General features: G+C 40.2%; 1 protein-coding gene across 5 annotated transcripts in view; it reads left to right on the top strand.

Moving 5' to 3' along the window:
* TNFAIP8 (TNF alpha induced protein 8) overlaps positions 1-17,823 on the top strand; it is a 124,000-nt gene extending 106,177 nt beyond the window's left edge. For 4 of the 5 annotated variants that reach the window (XM_050794429.1, XM_050794428.1, XM_050794427.1 and 1 more), the window contains exon 2: positions 16,019-17,823. In XM_050794429.1, the coding sequence (XP_050650386.1) occupies positions 16,019-16,584 (566 nt within the window). In that variant the 3' untranslated portion in view covers positions 16,585-17,823. Of the gene's footprint in view, positions 1-1,235; positions 14,285-16,018 lie in introns of those variants that run through there. The other variant, XM_050794425.1, reaches the window with a different exon arrangement.
* Positions 17,824-18,889: the final 1,066 nt, after the last annotated feature.

The following is an 18,889-nucleotide window of genomic DNA, read 5'->3' as shown; positions in this document are numbered from 1 at the left end:
AGCCTGGGCAACATAGCGAGACCCCGTCTCTGCCAGAAAATACAAAGATTAGCCAAGTATGGTGGCATGCACGTGTGGTCCCAGCTACTCAGGAGGCTGAGGTGAAAGGATCACTTAAGCTTAGGAGGTCAGAGTGACATTGCACTCCAGCCTGGGCAACAGAGTGAGACCCTGTCTTAAATAAATAATTAAATAAGAAGTTAAAAAAAATAAAAAATAAAAATTCGTTGGAGAAAGAATGAGGGAATGAATGGGGGAAAGTTTTTCTGTCATAAGTCTCTTGACTGTGTGGAGCTCCAAACTGGTATGGAGAATCCAAGTTCCATTTTCTCCTAGGATCATTATAAATTTGGCAAATTTACCACCACTCTGTGACTTAGTTGACACATTCTATAGAAATAAGGAGATTTTGGTACTCAAATGTAGCTTCCTGAAGTCTACGACAAGTGTTATAAAAACAAATCATGATCACTCTTAACCTTCCCACCACTTCACCTGGCAAACCCTTCCTTAGAACCTCACTGTCTATACATAAGTTGTGTTTAAATTATTTCACAAATCCATAGAACCAACACGTGCCCCTCAGTTTCCAACATACAGGTACACTGCTGGCCCAGATTTTAAATTCCTGACTACCCAGTAGGAGTTGAAATATAATCACATTTGTTTCTGTAAGGCAGTGATCACCTATGCAAGCGCCTGCAGAACCCAGGAAGTGAACAGAAATGTGTAGATGGCCAGGAGGGATGTGGTAAGCTGGAAAGCGTTGTCTTCTAAAGGAGGCAGCCATAATTTAGCTCAAATCCATTGTTGTCCTGTGCGAACGTGGGCCCATTTGGTCAGATTTGATCAAAGAAAATCAGACACACACATTTTGAGGCTAAATTTCCCAATTTTCTTTTTTTTTTTTTTTTTTTTTTTTTTTTTTTTTTTTTTTTTTTTTTTTTTTTTTGAGACGGAGTCTTGCTCTGTCACCCAGGCTGGAGTGCAGTGGCCGGATCTCAGCTCACTGCAAGCTCCGCCTCCCGGGTTTACGCCATTCTCCTGCCTCAGCCTCCCGAGTAGCTGGGACTACAGGCGCCCGCCACCGCGCCCGGCTAGTTTTTTGTATTTTTAGTAGAGACGGGGTTTCACCGTGTTAGCCAGGATGGTCTCGATCTCCTGACCTCGTGATCCACCCGCCTCGGCCTCCCAAAGTGCTGGGATTACAGGCTTGAGCCACCGCGCCCGGCCTAATTTCCCAATTTTCTAACATGGACCACTAATCCTAAAATACAATCCTGGATGGGCCAAAGAATATGGTATCCAGGTTACAACTTCTGCAAGGCATCCTGATCTAAATAAAATGGGATGCCTGAGCGTGCGGAGAGGAAAGGTTAGAAAGAGAGGTAACAACTACTTCACAGAGAACATAAATGCTGTGCTGGTGGTGGGCACCTCTGCTTCTATAGAACTCTGGGGTTTTTTCCTAGAATTTCAGAGCTTCAGAGTGTCTTGATATTTAAAATAAGATCGTTTACATTAAAGCCTAGTAAATTCCATCTTACTCTTTGCTTACCTTTAACTGGATCTATCCTCCCGACATTAACATGGCTATAAAATGCTTGACTAACAACATTTGGATACAGTTATTGAGGAAAAATTGTGACAAGAATGTTGAGAGGTTGTGCCAAGATGCATATTTGAGAGATGCCCAAGCTGAGGCCAAGAGGTTACTGCTCCTAAAATATTCAAACAGATGGGTTTGGGATATTTGTATGGAAGATTCCAGAACATTTGCTGTAAGAATTGAATTAACTAAATATGGTCACTTCTCCAAACAAAAGTATCTGGTTATTCTGTATGTTTTGGCAAAGGGCAGGAAAGAAAAGCAATAGATTAAAAAAATGAAAATGCATTTCTTTTACATAGGTTCCTCCCCTTTAAAGCAAAAAGTGGCTGGGCACAGGGGTTCACGCCTGTAATCCCAGTGCTTTGGGAGGTTGAGACAGGAGGATCACTTGAGCCCAGGAGTTTGAGACCAGCCTGACTGACATAGTGATAACTCATCTCTACAAGGAGAGCCTGGCATGGTGGTGTGCGCCTGTAATCCTGGCTACTCAGGAGGCTAAGGTGGAGGATCTCTTGAGCCCAGGAGTTCGAGGTTGCAGTGAGTTATGATTTCACTACAGCACTCCAACCTGGGTGACAGAGTGAGACACTGTCTTTTAAAAATAAATAAAACAAAAGACAGTTTGTATCCATATTTAGTGTTATGTGTTTATTCATGGAGTACAAATAAATTCATTTATTAAGCTCTAAATAGAAGAAATCGAATTGATTTCCTGATACACCTTCATGAATTGCTGTAAAAGAGAGTGAAGGGTTCCATGGAGGCAGATTAGAGCATAGGGTTTAGTGCACCCCACGGTAGCTGGAGGGGACGTGTTAAGCACTTGGAAGAACATAGAGATAAAAAGGTGTGTACCTGTACCTTACTTGTCAAAGATCCTAAATAGATTAAGAGAGGAATTTAACTCGCTCACAAGACAGAAAAGCAGGTTAGGAGAGATTTATTCTGGCCATTGGATTTAGAAAAGCCTTTTGGAAGAGGCGGCATTTACACTGAGCTTTACAGGATCAATAGCACTCTTTCAGGCAGGGATGGAGGGGGAAGGCAGATATATAGCTTTTCTTTAATTTCTGTTCCCTGATGTGTTTGACCTGTGCTCCTTCATATTTTATTTATTTTATTTTAATTTGATTTGATTTGAGACAGGGTCTCATCTGTCACTCAGGCTGGAGTGGAGTGGTGTGATCTGAGCTCACTGCAACCTCAACCTCCCAGGCTTGGGCAATCCTCCCAGCCCAGCCTCTTGAGTAGCTGAGACCACAGGCGTACATAACACCTGGGTAATTTGGGGTTTTTTTTTGTATTTTTAGTAGAGATGGGGTCTCTCCATGCTGGCCAGGCTGGTCTCAAACTCCTGACTTCAAGTGATCTGCCCGCCTCAGCCTCCCAAAGTGCTGGGATTATAGGCCTGAGCCACTGTGGCTGGCCTGTCCTCCTCCTTTTTAGTTCGAGGAGTTGCTTTATCTGGGGGAGCAGGCAGGCTCTAAGAAGTGGGATTCTGCAGCTGGCTAGCAGCATCATGGCATTTGGTAGGCAATTTATAAACAATGAACATGATCCTAATCTCATTTTTCTTATAGAGCAGCTGTGTGCTATAGTAAGAAGTAATGGGCCTCAGCTTTGCCACTATTTATGCACCCTTAGATAAGTCACTTGACTTCTGAGCCTCACTTCTCTTATCTGGGTCCCCCAGAGTTAGGTAATAACAGGACCAAACCAGAAATGCATTTGAAAGTGTTAGTGAATATATCTTGCCAACTGTAGAGTGCTACACAAAAATCATCTGTCAGTTTTGTTGTCTTTGTTATGTGGCCAGGAGCAACCTGATGAAACCAGAAAGGGTGTGTTGACCATTGATGCCAGCTGTGGGTCTGGTTCAGTAACTTCACTCTAGTGTGCTGGATTTTAAAATGTTACTGGTTTTCTAAGCCCTGCATGAATATAAATATTCATCAAGAGTCAGGGCCTCTGGCAGGCCGGGAGAATTTAGGGATGGAAATGTGTAGAAAATCACGGAGCTGTTTAGAGGATTTTCCTCTATATTCTGGTAGATGATTGGATTATATCAACATTGGAAAGGTTTCATGTCTTCAAGAAAATATGTAAATAAATACAGCTTACTTGAAAACTCTTTAGAAAGACTGATGTATCCTAATTCAACATAATAAATAAGGGAAGGGTTCATTTAATTTAAAAAGACAAAGGATAGTTCACTAAGTTCAGTTTTGTATAAACAATTGTAGGATATTTTAATTTAATTTCAAACCCACTTTTTAGCCTCGTGGTATAGTTAGGCCCTGTTCCAATTTTGGTTTACAGTATTATCTAGAACAGTCTAACTTTTCTATTCTCTTGGATACCCTATCAGAATTTTTAAATGTTTAATATAATAAGCTCTGTTTAGAAAACATTTTATCTGGATTCCTTGTACAAGCTGACATCTGTATTTTTGTGGGGGAAAAAAAAATCTCGAGAGGGAATTAAATCTGTCCATAGTCTACTCACAGCATGCCTTTATAGCCAGAGTATATCTGAAAATTTTAAGTACAGCATTCTAGGAGTACAGGTCAGAACAGGCATGGTCTAACTTTACTATATATTAGAATCAGGTAGGGTGCTTCTTACAAATGCTAGCTCTCAGACTGCAATCCTGGAGATTCTGATTCAGTTGGTTTAGCCATTTCTAAGAGGCCTTCGGCACTTCTGTGGTAGATGGCCCATGACACTAAGAATTCTGCCTCAGATACCTGCTATATCTATCCGCTCCCTGCCAAACAAAGCCTTCTTGAAAACCAAGTATTGGCTGGGTGCCGTGGTTCACGCCTGTAATCCCAGCACTTTGGGAGGCCAAGGATGGCAGATTGCTTGAGCTCAGGGGTTTGAGACCAGCCTAGGCAACATGTTGAAACCCTGTCTCTACCCAAAAAATACAAAAAATTAGCCAAGCATGGTGGTGTGCCTGTAGTTCCAGCTGCTTAGGAGGCTGAGGTGGGAGGATTACCTGAGCCCAGGAGGTTGAGGCTGCAGTGAGCCATGATTGCACCACTGCACTCCAGCTGGGCTACAGAGCAAGACCCTGTCTCAAAAAAAAAAAAAAAAAAAAGGAAAAGAAAAGAAAAAAAAAGAAAAGAAAAGAAAAAAGAAAAAAACAGAGTGCAGAAACTATATACCACAGTACAGAGGCCATTCCCATGTCTCCTTTTCCTAGGATGTAGTAAGAAGGTCCACTCCTGTGACAGTCCCAGGGTCCCAGCCAAGATTTCTTGGTTATACTTCCAATAAGGGTGGCACTTTGGCCAGGGGAGTTTCTCTAGGGACAGGGTGGCCAATATGGTGAAACCCCATCTCTACTAAAAATACAAAAATTAGCCGGGCGTGGTGGTGGGTGCCTGTAGTCCCAGCTACTTGGGAGGCTGAGGCAGGAGAATCGCTTGAACCTGGGAGGTGGAGGTTGCAGTGACCCGAGATCACGCCATTGTACTCCAGCCTGCAAAAACAAAAAACGAACAAAAAACAGTACCTTTGTAGTATTTCCTGGGTCTTAGCAAGCTATATATAATGTTTCAATTTTTTCTAAAATCCACAGGACACACATACATCCTTGGGTTTCTGACATACAGGTACACTGATGAACAAAATTTTTAATTCCTAATTAGCCTGTAGGAATTCCACAGATCTGCTCTGGAATACAATCATATTTATTTCTATAAGGCAGAATCTTCTTTTTCCTTGAGGTCAATCTCCTTTTGTGAAACTTTCCTCAAACCTAACCTCCCTCTATCACCCCATCAGCAAAAACTGATGTTTCCACTTTTTGCTACCATTGCATTTTTACATGTTCTTGTTACACAATTTATGGTGTATTCTGCCTAGCTGTGTACTTATCTATCCCCAGACCAGTCCCTGGGAGTCTGAGTGGAGAGGAGGGATAGTGTTATTTGTCTTTGAAACCACAGTATCTTATACATTATAAACACTCAACAAAAGTTTTTGTTGACTGACTCACGTCTTTGGGTTTATGTTCTCTCTTTCCCCACGCTCCGTTCATAAGACCTGATCATAAGACCTGTGGCATCCTACACCAGCAGAACATCCACAGTATCTACCATAATAATGATAATAATAATTGCTTACATCATTTGACCCAATTATTTTATATTTGATGCTGTTCTAAGCACTTTATGTGGATTACTTTCATTTAATCCTCATGGTAGTCCCATTTGCAGATGAGGAAAGTGAGGCATAGAGAGGTTAGATAATTTGCTCCAGGGACATGGGCACTCAGTAGCAGGGCAAGGCCCCTGACCCAGTCTGACTCTAGAGCCGGTGCTTGCAATTACTGTAATGCCTGGGTTTACCCGACTGCCTGTCTTGTATTCCCCTATTTACATCTGATAATTGTGAATTCATTCCAGAGGAATACCAAGAACCCTACTTAATTTGTTAGCCAATTATTTTCACTGACTTTATCCTACAAATTTGTTATTGTATCCTCTGTGAAATTAATTTGCAAAACTTAGTAAGCAAAGTTAAAGTGTTTCTTTATCGCGCTAATCCTCAAAGCCTTTAGTGTTATAAAAGCATTTTGTGCATCTCCAAAGGGAACCTTTGTGTACACTGTTTCCCAAACTTATTTAACTAGAGATAATTTTTCCCCCATAAGACTCCTTTAACTTATTAAAGAATTAGGGTTTTTGTTTTTTTAACGTAGTTTGTAAGAGAAGCTAGCTAATGCCCTTGTGCGATTCCCAAGAAATTTCTCGGGTCTTTTATATTTAGGTAAATCCTTACTTTTGACTGTTTCTTATTTAGTCTTAAATAGGGTGACCACTTAGATTCTGGGTCAGTCACAGATCTGTTGTCATGGTGTAATTACTAACAGCACTGTTTCCAAAGGTATTCCATTTGGATGATAAATTATATGATCACTCTAATCATAATACTTGCCCCCCAACCGTTAAATAAAGACCTACTTTACATACTTGCTACCTTCTCATCAGTCATTGAAGGACTCTTACTTGTAATGTGTGTGTAGGAACAAAGGTCATAGCCCATATTTCTCCAGCATTTCACCATTTTATGTCATAGTTTTATATGGAATTATGGACACATATACAGTTTATATTCTTTCATCACTCAAAAGTTGCATTTCTTAAGAATTGCAAGCCTCTAAGGCTTCTTTGCACTGCTCAGTATCTGTTCATGTATTTGCTTAGTTATGCAGGGAGGAAAAAAATCTAAGTTGTCTCTTGGAAGCAAGGGCAAGGGTCGAGGGTCAAAACTGCAGTGGGTGGCAAAGATGAGAAAGAGCTTTTCCACTCCATATATTCTGACTTTTGAACAATGTAAGTATATTGTCATTTTAGATTATATTTTAAAATGTTTAGAAACTGCTCAGGTACTTCCCTGGAAGCTATTTCAAGTCCAGCTGGGTTGATCTTCCTTATGGTCTGTTTCTTCCCTGCAGGGAGACCTGGTCCCTTTCTTTTCTTTCATCTTACTTCACTTAGCCAGACATTAATATATCTTCTCACACTTTCAAGAAGAAGCTTCTTTTCTTAAGCTCATGTATTATAATGTAACAGCTTGGAGTTGGACATATCTGAGTTCAAGTTAATCTCTGCCACTTACTGTATGACCTTGAGATAGTAACTTAATTTCTCTGGGCCTCAGTCACCTCATTTGTAAAATGAGAATAATAACCTCCTTGCTAGGGTTGCTGTAAAGCTTCAATAAGATAACGCGGCCCGGCACGGTGGCTCACACCTGTAATCCCAGCACTTTGGGAGACCTAGGTGGGTGGATCACCTGAGGTCAGGAGTTTGAGACCAGCCTGGCCAACATGACAAAACCCCATCTCTACTACAAATACAAAAATTAGCCGGACATGGTGGCATGTGCCTATAATCCAAGCTACTTGGGAGACTGAGGCAGGAGAATCGCTTGAAGCTGGCGGGCAGAGGTTGTACTGAGCCGAGATTGTGCCACTTCACTCCAGCCTAGGCGAAAGAGCGAAACTTCATCTTAAAAAATAAAATAAAATAAATAAGATAACGCAAGTTCTAGGCAGTTCCAGGGATAATGTAGTACAAATTCAAAAAATGGGGGCTGCTGTTATTATTATTATCACTTATTATCATCACTGTAGTCATTATTGCCTAGGGCAACCAATGAGTCTTATGGATATAAACCTCTGGCTCTGACTTTGGGTAACCACAAAATTCATTTCCCATAACCTCTATTCTAATTATTTTTGAGACTGACAGTCTTTGAGGTCCAACCATACTGCTTTATAGAAACATCACCAAACTTTCTTCCATTCCTGGTATCGGAAACCTAGAAGCAGCAGGGACATTTTGTCAGAATTTATGCCATAAAGAAGGTATCATATGATTCCTGGGGCAAATTGATAGAAAAAGAGCAGAGATGGGGTCTGATATGAAGTTAGAGGAGTTGAAACTCAGGAAATGACATTTTCAAAATCATCACAAAATTAAGCCACAGGAATAAAAGATACACAGTTGAACTCAAAATCATGATGAAGAGATTCCAGAATTAAAGCCTGAGATCACACAGGGAAAGGCTTCATCCTGTTTTCTTCAAGGCATAATTTTTCTTGTCCACGAATTTGGCAAATAGGGGACGTAAGGAGAAATGGCCTAGTACGCTGCTGGATCTTTTTAGATTTATAAGTCATTAAATCTCATTTAAGCCACACCAACTTGAAATGACCTCCAATGTAGAAGATGAGAAAACTGTGTTTCAAATAAATGAAATTGCACCCAAGTTTACAACCTGGGACTCTTGACTTTGAGCCTTTTGTTTCCACCCATGCTATTCTTTCTTACTTGGCTTCACCGCTGCTGTTGGGTCTCTGGTTCTCTGAGAGGCTTCGGAAACTCTACGTGAGAACGCTGTGACTTCTAAAGTGACTTGTCAGCCGCTGTGCCTTTAACTGTGGGTTTTCACTTTGGCTTTATTTTTGGCCCATTACCTTTGCATCTTGCTGCTGTTGCATAGCTTTTCATGGATGTTGACTAGGCTTCTCCTCTTGTCTTGTAGTAGGCTCTCAATTCTTTTCGTGATAGACCAGTTTTCTCTAGGCAGAATACCCCTATATTAACTATCAGAGTCCTCGCAGTACTAAATCTATTGCTAACAAGAAGGTAAGCACCTTAAAAAAAGAGAAATTCCCTTCTAAAGAAAGTTTTTAATATGTTATATATTTTAAATGTCATTATGAAAGAGAAAATGTAACTCCTTATTAACTGAACTATGTGAGGTCTCTGTTTTCACCCAGCCATCTGACATTTTGAATTTCTCAGTTCATGTGATACTCTACCAGAAGGAATTAATTTTGACCAAATGTGATTCTGTACTAAAGAGCATCAGAATGTATTTGAAGTTTAATCGGTTGTGTTCTTTAACCTATGAAGAAGGCTGTTCTGTGGCAGGGATTGTGTGAAGCACATCTGTGTGGTCCATGTCCATTTATCTCTGGAACACCTCCAAAAAGTGGGGATCGTTGTACTCATCTTACAGATGAGGAAGCCGAGTCCCAGTAATATGCCTGAGCAGTATGGCAGTTCGTGGAACCATTAGCTACAGAGTATTTGGACTTTTATAAGTATACTCTAGTTTTCCAGGACCCTGGGGAAATAAGTTGCCACAGAAAAAGAACACTAGTGCATTAAAGGTTCATACTGCAATCTTTTTTAAAAAAAATGTTTTTGGTGGAAAACATTCTAGTATGTGGTTACAGGGTATGTTTTTTAAGAGGATAAACTCATGACTCTCATATAAATACATATTGCACATGTCGAAGATTTTACTTAACTCTATTTATTAATGAGGGAACCAGTAAGCTCTTACATTTGGTTCAAAGGAGAATCTTAAGAGCAGGCAAACAAGAAAATCAGGAATCAATTGCAGCTCCACTGGACACATTTTATTTGCGTCTGTATGTAAGAGAGCCATTTGCAATATTATCAGTTTTCTACAATTTACAAATAGCTAAGCGAAGCACAATAAAGGGAATCTGGAAGAGTGTGTTAGATAATTCCTAATACTCCTTCAAAAGAACCCAGTGTTTTTTGTTTTGTGTGGTGGGGGGAGGAGCATTTCAAAGTCACCATTTTCTCTGACATGTCTTCTTTACTATGTTGCCTTTTAAGGTGAGCATGTATTTTTCTGCAGTATAAGATGCGGAGTGAATGACTTAACTTGCCCTGTGACGGCGCCTGTCACTGGTTCTTAACCACTTGGGAGGATGTGCATATACCCTCAAAATGTGCGTTCCATATCAGGTTAAAGACTTCAGATGTATTGATTCTCCCAAGACTGTGTTCTGTGTGACAGCCTCCATCTGTGTGGCATAAGGCCAATTTTGGGATTAAGGTGCCTGGCACTTGTCTTCTCTCTCTAGATGATAAGATTGCCAACAGCTTGCTGCCGTGGTCGTTGCTTCTGACCCTTCCAGGGCAGCCCCCTTTAGAGTTCGTATCTGTGCTGCTTCTACTGGGGCTCCCTCCCTCTCTCCCTCCCTCCCTTCCTTTCTTTTCCCTCTCTTTTTCCATCTGTTGTTTCTTCTCTGTGCTGTTGAATTTCTGACTTTGGGATTTTGAGTGTGAAAGCTGGTGACACTGACACATCACTAGCCAATCCCAGCATTCCTTGCTCTTCTCTGGAGCACTGCCATGTAGGGAGGTTGACTCTTAGCCTGCTGACTTCTTATGACAGGGTTCATGGTTCATGGTTTGTTCTGGCCGCTTTCTTATCACCAAAGCTGACTTTTTACTAAGTCCCATTAGATTTAGAATTATTTAGATGCAAGAGAGCTAAGGTTTTACATATTTATTTAAAGAACTTTTATTAACAGATAACAGCCAGACATGCTTTCCAAATTATTATCTTTTCTATCCTTCCTAATATTAGACCCCTGGATCCAATTTTAACTAGGCAAGAATTTGTAATATATGTACATCTGTTGTCATCACTGTTAAAGAGTCCCAAGTATAATAGATTTGAGGGGAAATAATTATGTATTTACTGGTAAGAATGTAAAGAAAATGATTTAAGTACTTTATTAGAAAATTCTTAGTGGGAGTAGTTACGTTATGAGGCATTTTTGTTAATTTTCATAAAACTATAGGTATTAATATCAAAGGACTTTTCTCTTTTCTCCTTCTGAGCACATTTTTTCTTGCATATTTGGGTCAGTATATTTTTATCATATTTATGTCTAACTTTATAATTTTGATGCTAAAGCCAGAATTCCCTAAATATCACTTTGCCTTATAGCAAATGTTGCTGAAATGGCCAAGGGAGGAGATACAGAGACGGAGAGGGAGGGAGGTAAGATAAGTAATGTAAAATAGCATGTACACCTTATTTCTAGAAAACAGTCTTAAACAGTTCTAATGTGGTGGTAACGCTTTGTATGTCGTTTTTTTTTTTAATACAGCATTATTCTTCATTAATGAACACTTTACATGTCTGTTTCCAAACACAAGTGAATTCATCTTAAGAGGCAAAAAACCGAATGAATATTTTCAGCACTTTCTCCTTCGGGAACATCTCCTGTTTACATCTTAGTTGCTTCCCAGGACATGCATTAGGTCTATCCCTCTGGCACATGTTTAAACATAGATTCAGCCAGAAGCAGAGGTGGGCCTGTATTTAATCTCCTACTGCAGTTCAAGTCAGAACTACACCTTGCTTTTACTCTAAATATTTGCATTATTGTCCTTGGATGTTTTCCCATTGTGTACAACAGATCTCTCCTCTTTAAAAGAATTGGTTGATCAGTAAGAGAAATCATACTCTGGAGTGCACTTAGAGGGAAGAAAAACCACATGTTTAATGAGGTAAAACAAATACCTATTTCTCTACCTTTTAATACAACAAATAATAACATCCACTAATGTATTTACAACTCTCGTTTTACAGGCCAACATGTTTTCATAGAGAAGTATTTAACTATATTGTGGACGAGATAGGGGAAATTGATTTCTGCTTCTGGACCAGCCACTTTCTAGGCCTGCAAGATGACACAGTGAACATGATACACAGAATTTTTGCTCTCAGAGTTTAAATCCCAGTAGGGAGAAGCAGGCAATAAAAATGTAGGCAAATGATGAGGATTTAAGGAACAAGGAGGTGCGATAGTTAGCAAAGAACTTAAGTGAAGCATCTTTTTTTTTCCTTTTCTTTTTTGAAACAGGGTCTTGCTGTGTCGCCCAGGTTGGAGTACAGTGGTGTGATTATAGTTCACTGCCGCTGTGTAGCCTTGAGCTCCTGGGCTTAAGCAGTCCTCCCACCTCAGTCTCCTGAGTACATAGGACTACATGCCCAGCTAATTTTTTAAAAGTTTTTTTGTAGACACAGGGTCTTGCTATGTTGCCCAGGCTGGTCTCGAACTCCTGGGCTCAAGTGATCCTCCCACCTTATCGTCCTAAAGTGCTGGGATTACAGGCATGAGCCACTGCGCCTGGCCCCATTTGCAAATTTCATTTCTTGAAACTGGCTGATATGTGAAAATAGATTAAAAGGGGTTTGGACTAGGCTGCTGTCCATGGAGATGGAGGGAAATGGATAGAATTCAGAGAAATGCGGGAGGAAGGTGGAACAGAAAGAACTTAATAATGGACTGGGTAAGGGAGAGAATGGTATGGTGGATGATCCCTAAGTCTCTGATTTGATTGAGCAAAAGGTTGGAGGGGATGCTGTTAATTGAGATCATAAAGAGCGAAAAAGGAGCACTTAGTAGGGAGGCGGGAGAGAATCAAAGATCAGTTTTGCATATGGTACATTTGAGATGCCTGCAAAATAGCCAAGGAAAAGAAAAATCTTGAATGTATTTACAAAATGAGTCCAGAAAAGAGGTCAGGGCTGAGTTATAGCTGTAGGAGTCACTGGCACCTGGGTGGTATCTGAAGCTGTGGGAGTGGATGAGATCACACAGGGGTGAGGATAGACTGAAGGAGAAAAACTTGGTCTAGGACTAGCTCTGAGATACACCAGACTTTTAAGGGATCTGGTAGAGCATGTGGAACTGACAAATGAGCCTGAACAGGAATGACTAACAGCAGTTAATTTGCAAGAAAAAGAAACATACTTCATGAGCACAGACCACACATCCCTGGCCAGAGACTCTCAGCCACAAGCCCCAATTGGCTCAAAAAAGCTTTCTCTAATGCTGGAAAATAAATCTACTTATGCATGTCTTCTTGGTGGAGGGGGAGAAAGAGCTTCAGATGGTGGAGGGGGACAAAGAGCTTCAACCTCATTTAAAAAGACAACTTTACTGGAATAACCCAAAGAATAAAAGGAAAGTGTGACACAGCTGCTGTTTCTGGAAGGGGGTTTGAAGTTCCTCTAGGACAAATATGAAAGCCTCAGAGATCAACTTCTCTATCTTGATTCATACTTGATTACCAGTAAACAGGGAATGATCTTGCTTAGTTGGCAGTAGATTTGCCTTTTACACACTGTCTTGCAGGAAGTTGAAGTGCTGTGTCATAGAGTTTTTGTTTTCCATGTTTGAAGTTAAATGGAATATTGAGATTTAATCAGAAAAGTAGCTGAGAAGAGGTGCAAACGTGAAAGTCCAGCCTTGGATAAAGGAGAAATCTTATGAATATCTCTCCCTCTGGTTTCAATATTTCACAACATAAAGTATGTCCAACTGATAGACTTGTAGTAAATCCCAGGTAAGATATTTGTAGACTGTGCCATGTTCTAAAACATTAAAAACACAATAACATTTCACCTTTATATGAAATATATTACTGAAATCCTACTTATTTGCTGTGTAGCTGAAAATGGTTGGGTATCCCTATATAAATCAAGTTTATTGATTTTTTTCAAGGTCTATATCAGGAGTTCTGAGATGAAATATGGTCCCTGGTTTTAATGTGGTACTGTTAGCGACGTGGGTGCCATTTCTTTTGACATAAATTCTTTAGTGTGAGTTAATCTTTATACTCTTTTGCAAATAATTGAAGAATAGAAATAGAAACAGACTTCTGCTTAAATGATAAAAACATAAAACATTAAATGATGGAAACTTCTACATAAAGTTGGCTGTTTCTCACAAATTTTCACTTTCCTTCTCTTTTTCAAAATATATTTTAGTTCTTCTGCAGTTTCAGTTCATGTTTCAGAAGTGTAAATTTCGACATTTGTGAGGGGACCCTTTCTCAATCAGTGAAGACATTCTTTCAGTGGATGGCACTGTGGATGGCGCTGTGTATTTCTAATTGATGTTCGGGTCATAAGGAACCATTTTGCAGCTACCTCTACTATATACCACGAACTACTTTGGTCCAAATTTCAAATCTGATTTGGTTCTTCTTCTCCTCAATTTTACTGAATTTTAATTTAATTTTTTTCTGAGACAGGGTCTCACTCTGTTGCCCAGCCTGGAGTGCAGTGGTACAGTCAAGGCTCACTGCAGCCTCAACTTCCCAGGCTCAGATGATTCTCCCACCTCCACCTCCCTAGTAACTGGACTACAGGTGCACGCCACCACACCTAGCTAATTTTTTTTTTTTTTTTTTTTGTAGCTTTTTGTTGCGATGGGGTTTCACTATGTTGCTGAGGCTGGTGTCAAACTCCTGGGCTCAAGCGATCCTCTCACTACCTTGGTCTACCAAAGTCCTGGGATTGCAGGTGTGAACCACCACACCCCACCTTTCCCCAATTTTAAATCCAACATGGCAGTTCTGGATTAAGGGGGTCACTCTTCTTATATGTCCTCCCAGTCTGGATTTTGAAGCAGCTGCCTTTTTGCTTCCTAATGATGCCAGCCCATCCAAACTAGAAATAATCTTATATAATCATTGATGCCTTGAGTCATTTGTATGTATCTGTATTTTTAAACTTTGTAATCTTTCATTACCAAATGATTGCTTTCCGACACCCAGGCCTAGGCTTAAACACCGGCATATATGGAGAGAACAGTTGCCACTCGACTCAGAGATGGAGTAGACACCCAAAGAACTGCAGTTCTTAAGCCTTAGGAGAAGCAGGAGAAAGCACAGTTGTAGAGGAGTAGTTTAAAGATTGCCACATGGGCCAGGTGCAGTGGCTCATGCCTGTAATCCCAGCACTTTGGGAGGCCAAGGTGGGCAGATCACCTGAGGTCAGGAGTTAGAGACCAGCCTGGCCAACCTGGTGAAATACCATCTCTACTGAAAATACAAAATTAGTCGGGCATGGTGGAGGGCGCCTGTAATTCCAGCTACTCTGGAGACCAAGGTGTGAGAATCACTTGAACCGGGGAGGTGGAGGTTGCAGTGAACCAAGATCATGCCATTGCACTCCAGCCTGGGCAAAAAGAGCGAAACTCCATCTCAAAAAAAAAAAAAAGATTGCTACCTGCATGGAGTGGGGAAAATTGTGGTAGAAAGAAGTAAACTTGGTTTGGAGAATAAACATTTATTGAGCATTTTCCCTTGACCAGCTCTAAGCTAGGAAGATTACATATAGTGTCTCTTTAATATTTAATATGTACAGCCATTATTATGTATATTGTAAACATCTGTCAGAAGTTATAATTCCAAAAGTAAACTCTAAGCAACAGCTTTTTCAAAGTATATTTTTCATGTAGCACATTTCATTAGCTCATGAAAAAGGTCATTTCTCCAAAATGTATAAAAATGTAAAGCAAACAATGGCCATTCATCAGAAATAGCAAGTGACAATGAGCTCTCCAAGGAGCACTTCTTTCCAACACTCGACTTTTGGAGGTTGAAATTCAAGGTACTTAGGACAGCCAAATTGGTAGGCACTGGCCAATGTCTTGGGAAATTTGACTTTTTGCAACTGGATTATAAAACAAGGCTCTCCTTTTGATTTGCTTAATCTGCCATTTTACTCAGTATTATGGCTTTGCCATTTGTTCTTCTTCCATTTAAATGAATTTCTTTTAAATCGCTTCTGGTTGCTGTTGCCCAGATGACAGGTGTAGAGCTGATTTTGTATTTTTTGTTTGTTTTGAGACAGAGTCTTGCTGTGTCACCCAGGCTGGAGTGCAGTAGAGCAATCTCAGCTCACTGCAACCTCCACCTCCTGGGTTCAAGCAATTCTTCTGCCTCAGCCTCCTGAGTAGCTGGGATTATAGGCTCCTGCCACCATGCCCATGTTGGCCAGGCTGGTCTCAAACTCCTGATCTCAAGTGGTCCGCCCACCCCGGCCTCCCAAAGTGTTGGGATTACAGGCGTGAGCTACTCCACCCAGCCAAAAATTCTTTTCTGAACAGAGACTAATGTCAGTAGATGGAAGACAAACCACAAATGGTGGGAAAATGAGGGAAAAAAGTGCTCCCTAATACCTGTTTTTAGTTCGCTTCGCTTGCTGATATCTACAAATTGTTAATTCTTTTCCTCTCTCTTATTTTTTTAGTGGCCACAGATGTCTTTAATTCCAAAAACCTGGCCGTTCAGGCACAAAAGAAGATCTTGGGTAAAATGGTGTCCAAATCCATCGCCACCACCTTAATAGATGACACGAGTAGTGAGGTGCTGGATGAGCTCTACAGAGTGACCAGGGAGTATACCCAAAACAAGAAGGAGGCAGAGAAGATCATCAAGAACCTTATCAAGACGGTCATCAAGCTGGCCATTCTTTACAGGAATAATCAGTTTAATCAAGATGAGCTAGCACTGATGGAGAAATTTAAGAAGAAAGTTCATCAACTTGCTATGACCGTGGTCAGTTTCCACCAGGTGGATTATACCTTTGACCGGAATGTGTTATCCAGGCTGTTAAATGAATGCAGAGAGATGCTGCACCAAATCATTCAGCGTCACCTCACTGCCAAGTCACATGGACGGGTTAATAATGTCTTTGATCATTTTTCAGATTGTGACTTTTTGGCTGCCTTGTATAATCCTTTTGGGAATTTTAAACCTCACTTACAAAAACTATGTGATGGTATCAACAAAATGTTGGATGAAGAGAACATATGAGCGCATGAGTTAAGATTGTGACTGATCGTGATTGATTTGAAGATGGAGCACTGCTGATTTATGAAGGAAAAAAGAATTTTCTAAAGATTACACATATTTCAGAAATACTTTGCCCAATTCAGTTGTCAGACATAATGATTTATTTGAAGGCTTGTTTTATTTGAAGAAAAGCATATTGCCAAAAATTCTGGTTAAAAGCTTCCAAACGGGTAACAGACCATGGGAGAGATATGTGGTTGGGTAATGCAAATGTAGTTACACAAAGAAAAATACAGATAGCTCCAGACCTGAGGACTTTTTTATAGGGCAATTGTTGTGTTGGTGGCACATTGGATATTTCTAACATGTACAAAGCTATGTATTTTGATTTACTTTCATTTCTTGCTATGTATACGTACTTTTCTTAAAATGCCAAGAACTTTCTCTTGCTATCATTGCTCCTTTTGAAACAATTCAATTTTCATGTCTACAGCTTACAGCTGACTGTTTTGTTAAAGATTGAGTCATTGACATTCAAGATTTAAGTCTGAGGTAGTCAATCCTCGACAAAAAACAAACAAACAAACAAAAAAATGGCTTATCTGAAATCAGTACTGTGGAAATGAAGTATATGATCTATTATGAATAATGTCCAATATAAGAATATGCTTCTGGAATTGAGTTCTACTTTTAAGTACCAATGATATTTAAATTTTTCAGAAATGTAATGGTGTGTCATTGCCTTGAAGTGCTTGCTTAGGGCTTCTTTTATGTTATCTTAAAATGTGCTGGTGAATTTTTCATTTTTTACATCCATTTCATATGTAAGAGACAAAATCTAGATTGGTCTTGATACTGAGATAATAAAAAGTAAGTAGCATTAAGAAAGATGACAATCTTCATTTTACAGATGAACTCATTGAAACAATTTAGGGGAATGAGGGGCAAAAGGGGAGAAATGATGTTGCTAAAGAACATGAGCACAAAAATGAATGCATTTCAGTGTTTAAGAAGGTTTGAAAAAGAATGTCACTTTTTTATTTAACTGATAAGGTTTTTGTTATTTTTTACTTTGATGAGTAAACCAAAAAATATTTGCATTTCAAGCAGTTTGTGTGGTGTTTCTATATAATTTTCTGTGTGTAAATAATAAAGTAGGCATTTGCTTATTTTGTAAAAAAGAAATGAAAATCTGCTGGCCAGCTATGTCCTCTAGGAAATGACAGACCCAACCAGCAGCAATAAATATTTCCATTGTCACTGTGTCTATGATTTTTTTTTTTTTTTTTCTTGAGTCTCGCTCTGTCGTCTGGGCTAGAGTGTAGTGGCACAATTTTGGCTCACCGCAACCTCTGCCTCCCAGCTACAAGCGATTCTCCTGCCTCTGCCTCCTAAGTAGCTGGGATTACAGGCATGCACCACCACACCCGGCTAATTTTTGTATTATTAGTCGAGATGGGGTTTCACCATGTTGCCCAGGCTGGTCTTGGACTCCTGACCTCAAGTGATCTGCCTGCCTCGGCCTCCCAAAGTGTTGGGATTACAGGTGCGAGCCACTCTGTCTATGATTTAGTGTACTCTCTTGTCTTAAATTTGCCTGCCTTCCAGAGTATTGATGTTAAAATAATAGTTTACCAGGAAAGGTTCCACAACTAAAAATTCCAGAAGTTGAGATCTGCTCTAACCCATTTCAGCCTACAGGGGGTGGTCAGTTTCTCTGACACCCTCATTTGTTTGGCTAAGACAAGCAGCAAAGGTGTAGAGTTTCTTCCTGTTTGATATTAAATCCTGACACTAAGATTTGAACTGAAAGTATCATTCTCACTTCCTAGAGCCAGTAGGTGATCAGTGTATATTGTAACATTAACACAGTGACCACAGAAATGACCCTTCTAGCTTCATAACTTGCTAAGTGGCTTATAAATGGAATTCAGTAGTGTTCCTTGATTAGCTGTTTTTCTCACATGTGAAGGCTGAGAATGTGATGGGGGGTGTCAGCTACTGACTGGAGATCTTTTCTCCAGATCTCACTCAGCAGAGGTATGGGAAATGAAGGGCCTGAGCAGCCGATGGATGCTTCTTGCTCATCTCTAGCTATAGACAGGACCAACCAGAGAGAGAAAACGTACGGAGGGAGAAATCTGGATCTATCTGGACACACTGGATCATAGGGTTGTGCCAGCAAGCTAGCAATCAAATGTGCATGGTATGCGGGGAGCAATGCTTCATCTCCCACAGAGGGAAGGCAGTGAGGAGTAGACCGAAGAAGGGAATTCTGTTTGCTACCATTTCTCAGCATTTTCTGGAGGGGACCCATCTCCTTACC

The sequence above is a fragment of the Macaca thibetana genome, chromosome 6 (genome assembly GCF_024542745.1).
Source record: "Macaca thibetana thibetana isolate TM-01 chromosome 6, ASM2454274v1, whole genome shotgun sequence".
In the NCBI taxonomy this organism is placed as follows: Eukaryota; Metazoa; Chordata; class Mammalia; order Primates; family Cercopithecidae; genus Macaca; species Macaca thibetana.
The sequence above is the reverse complement of the archived record's forward strand: the minus strand, read 5'-3'. Positions and strand labels throughout refer to the sequence as shown.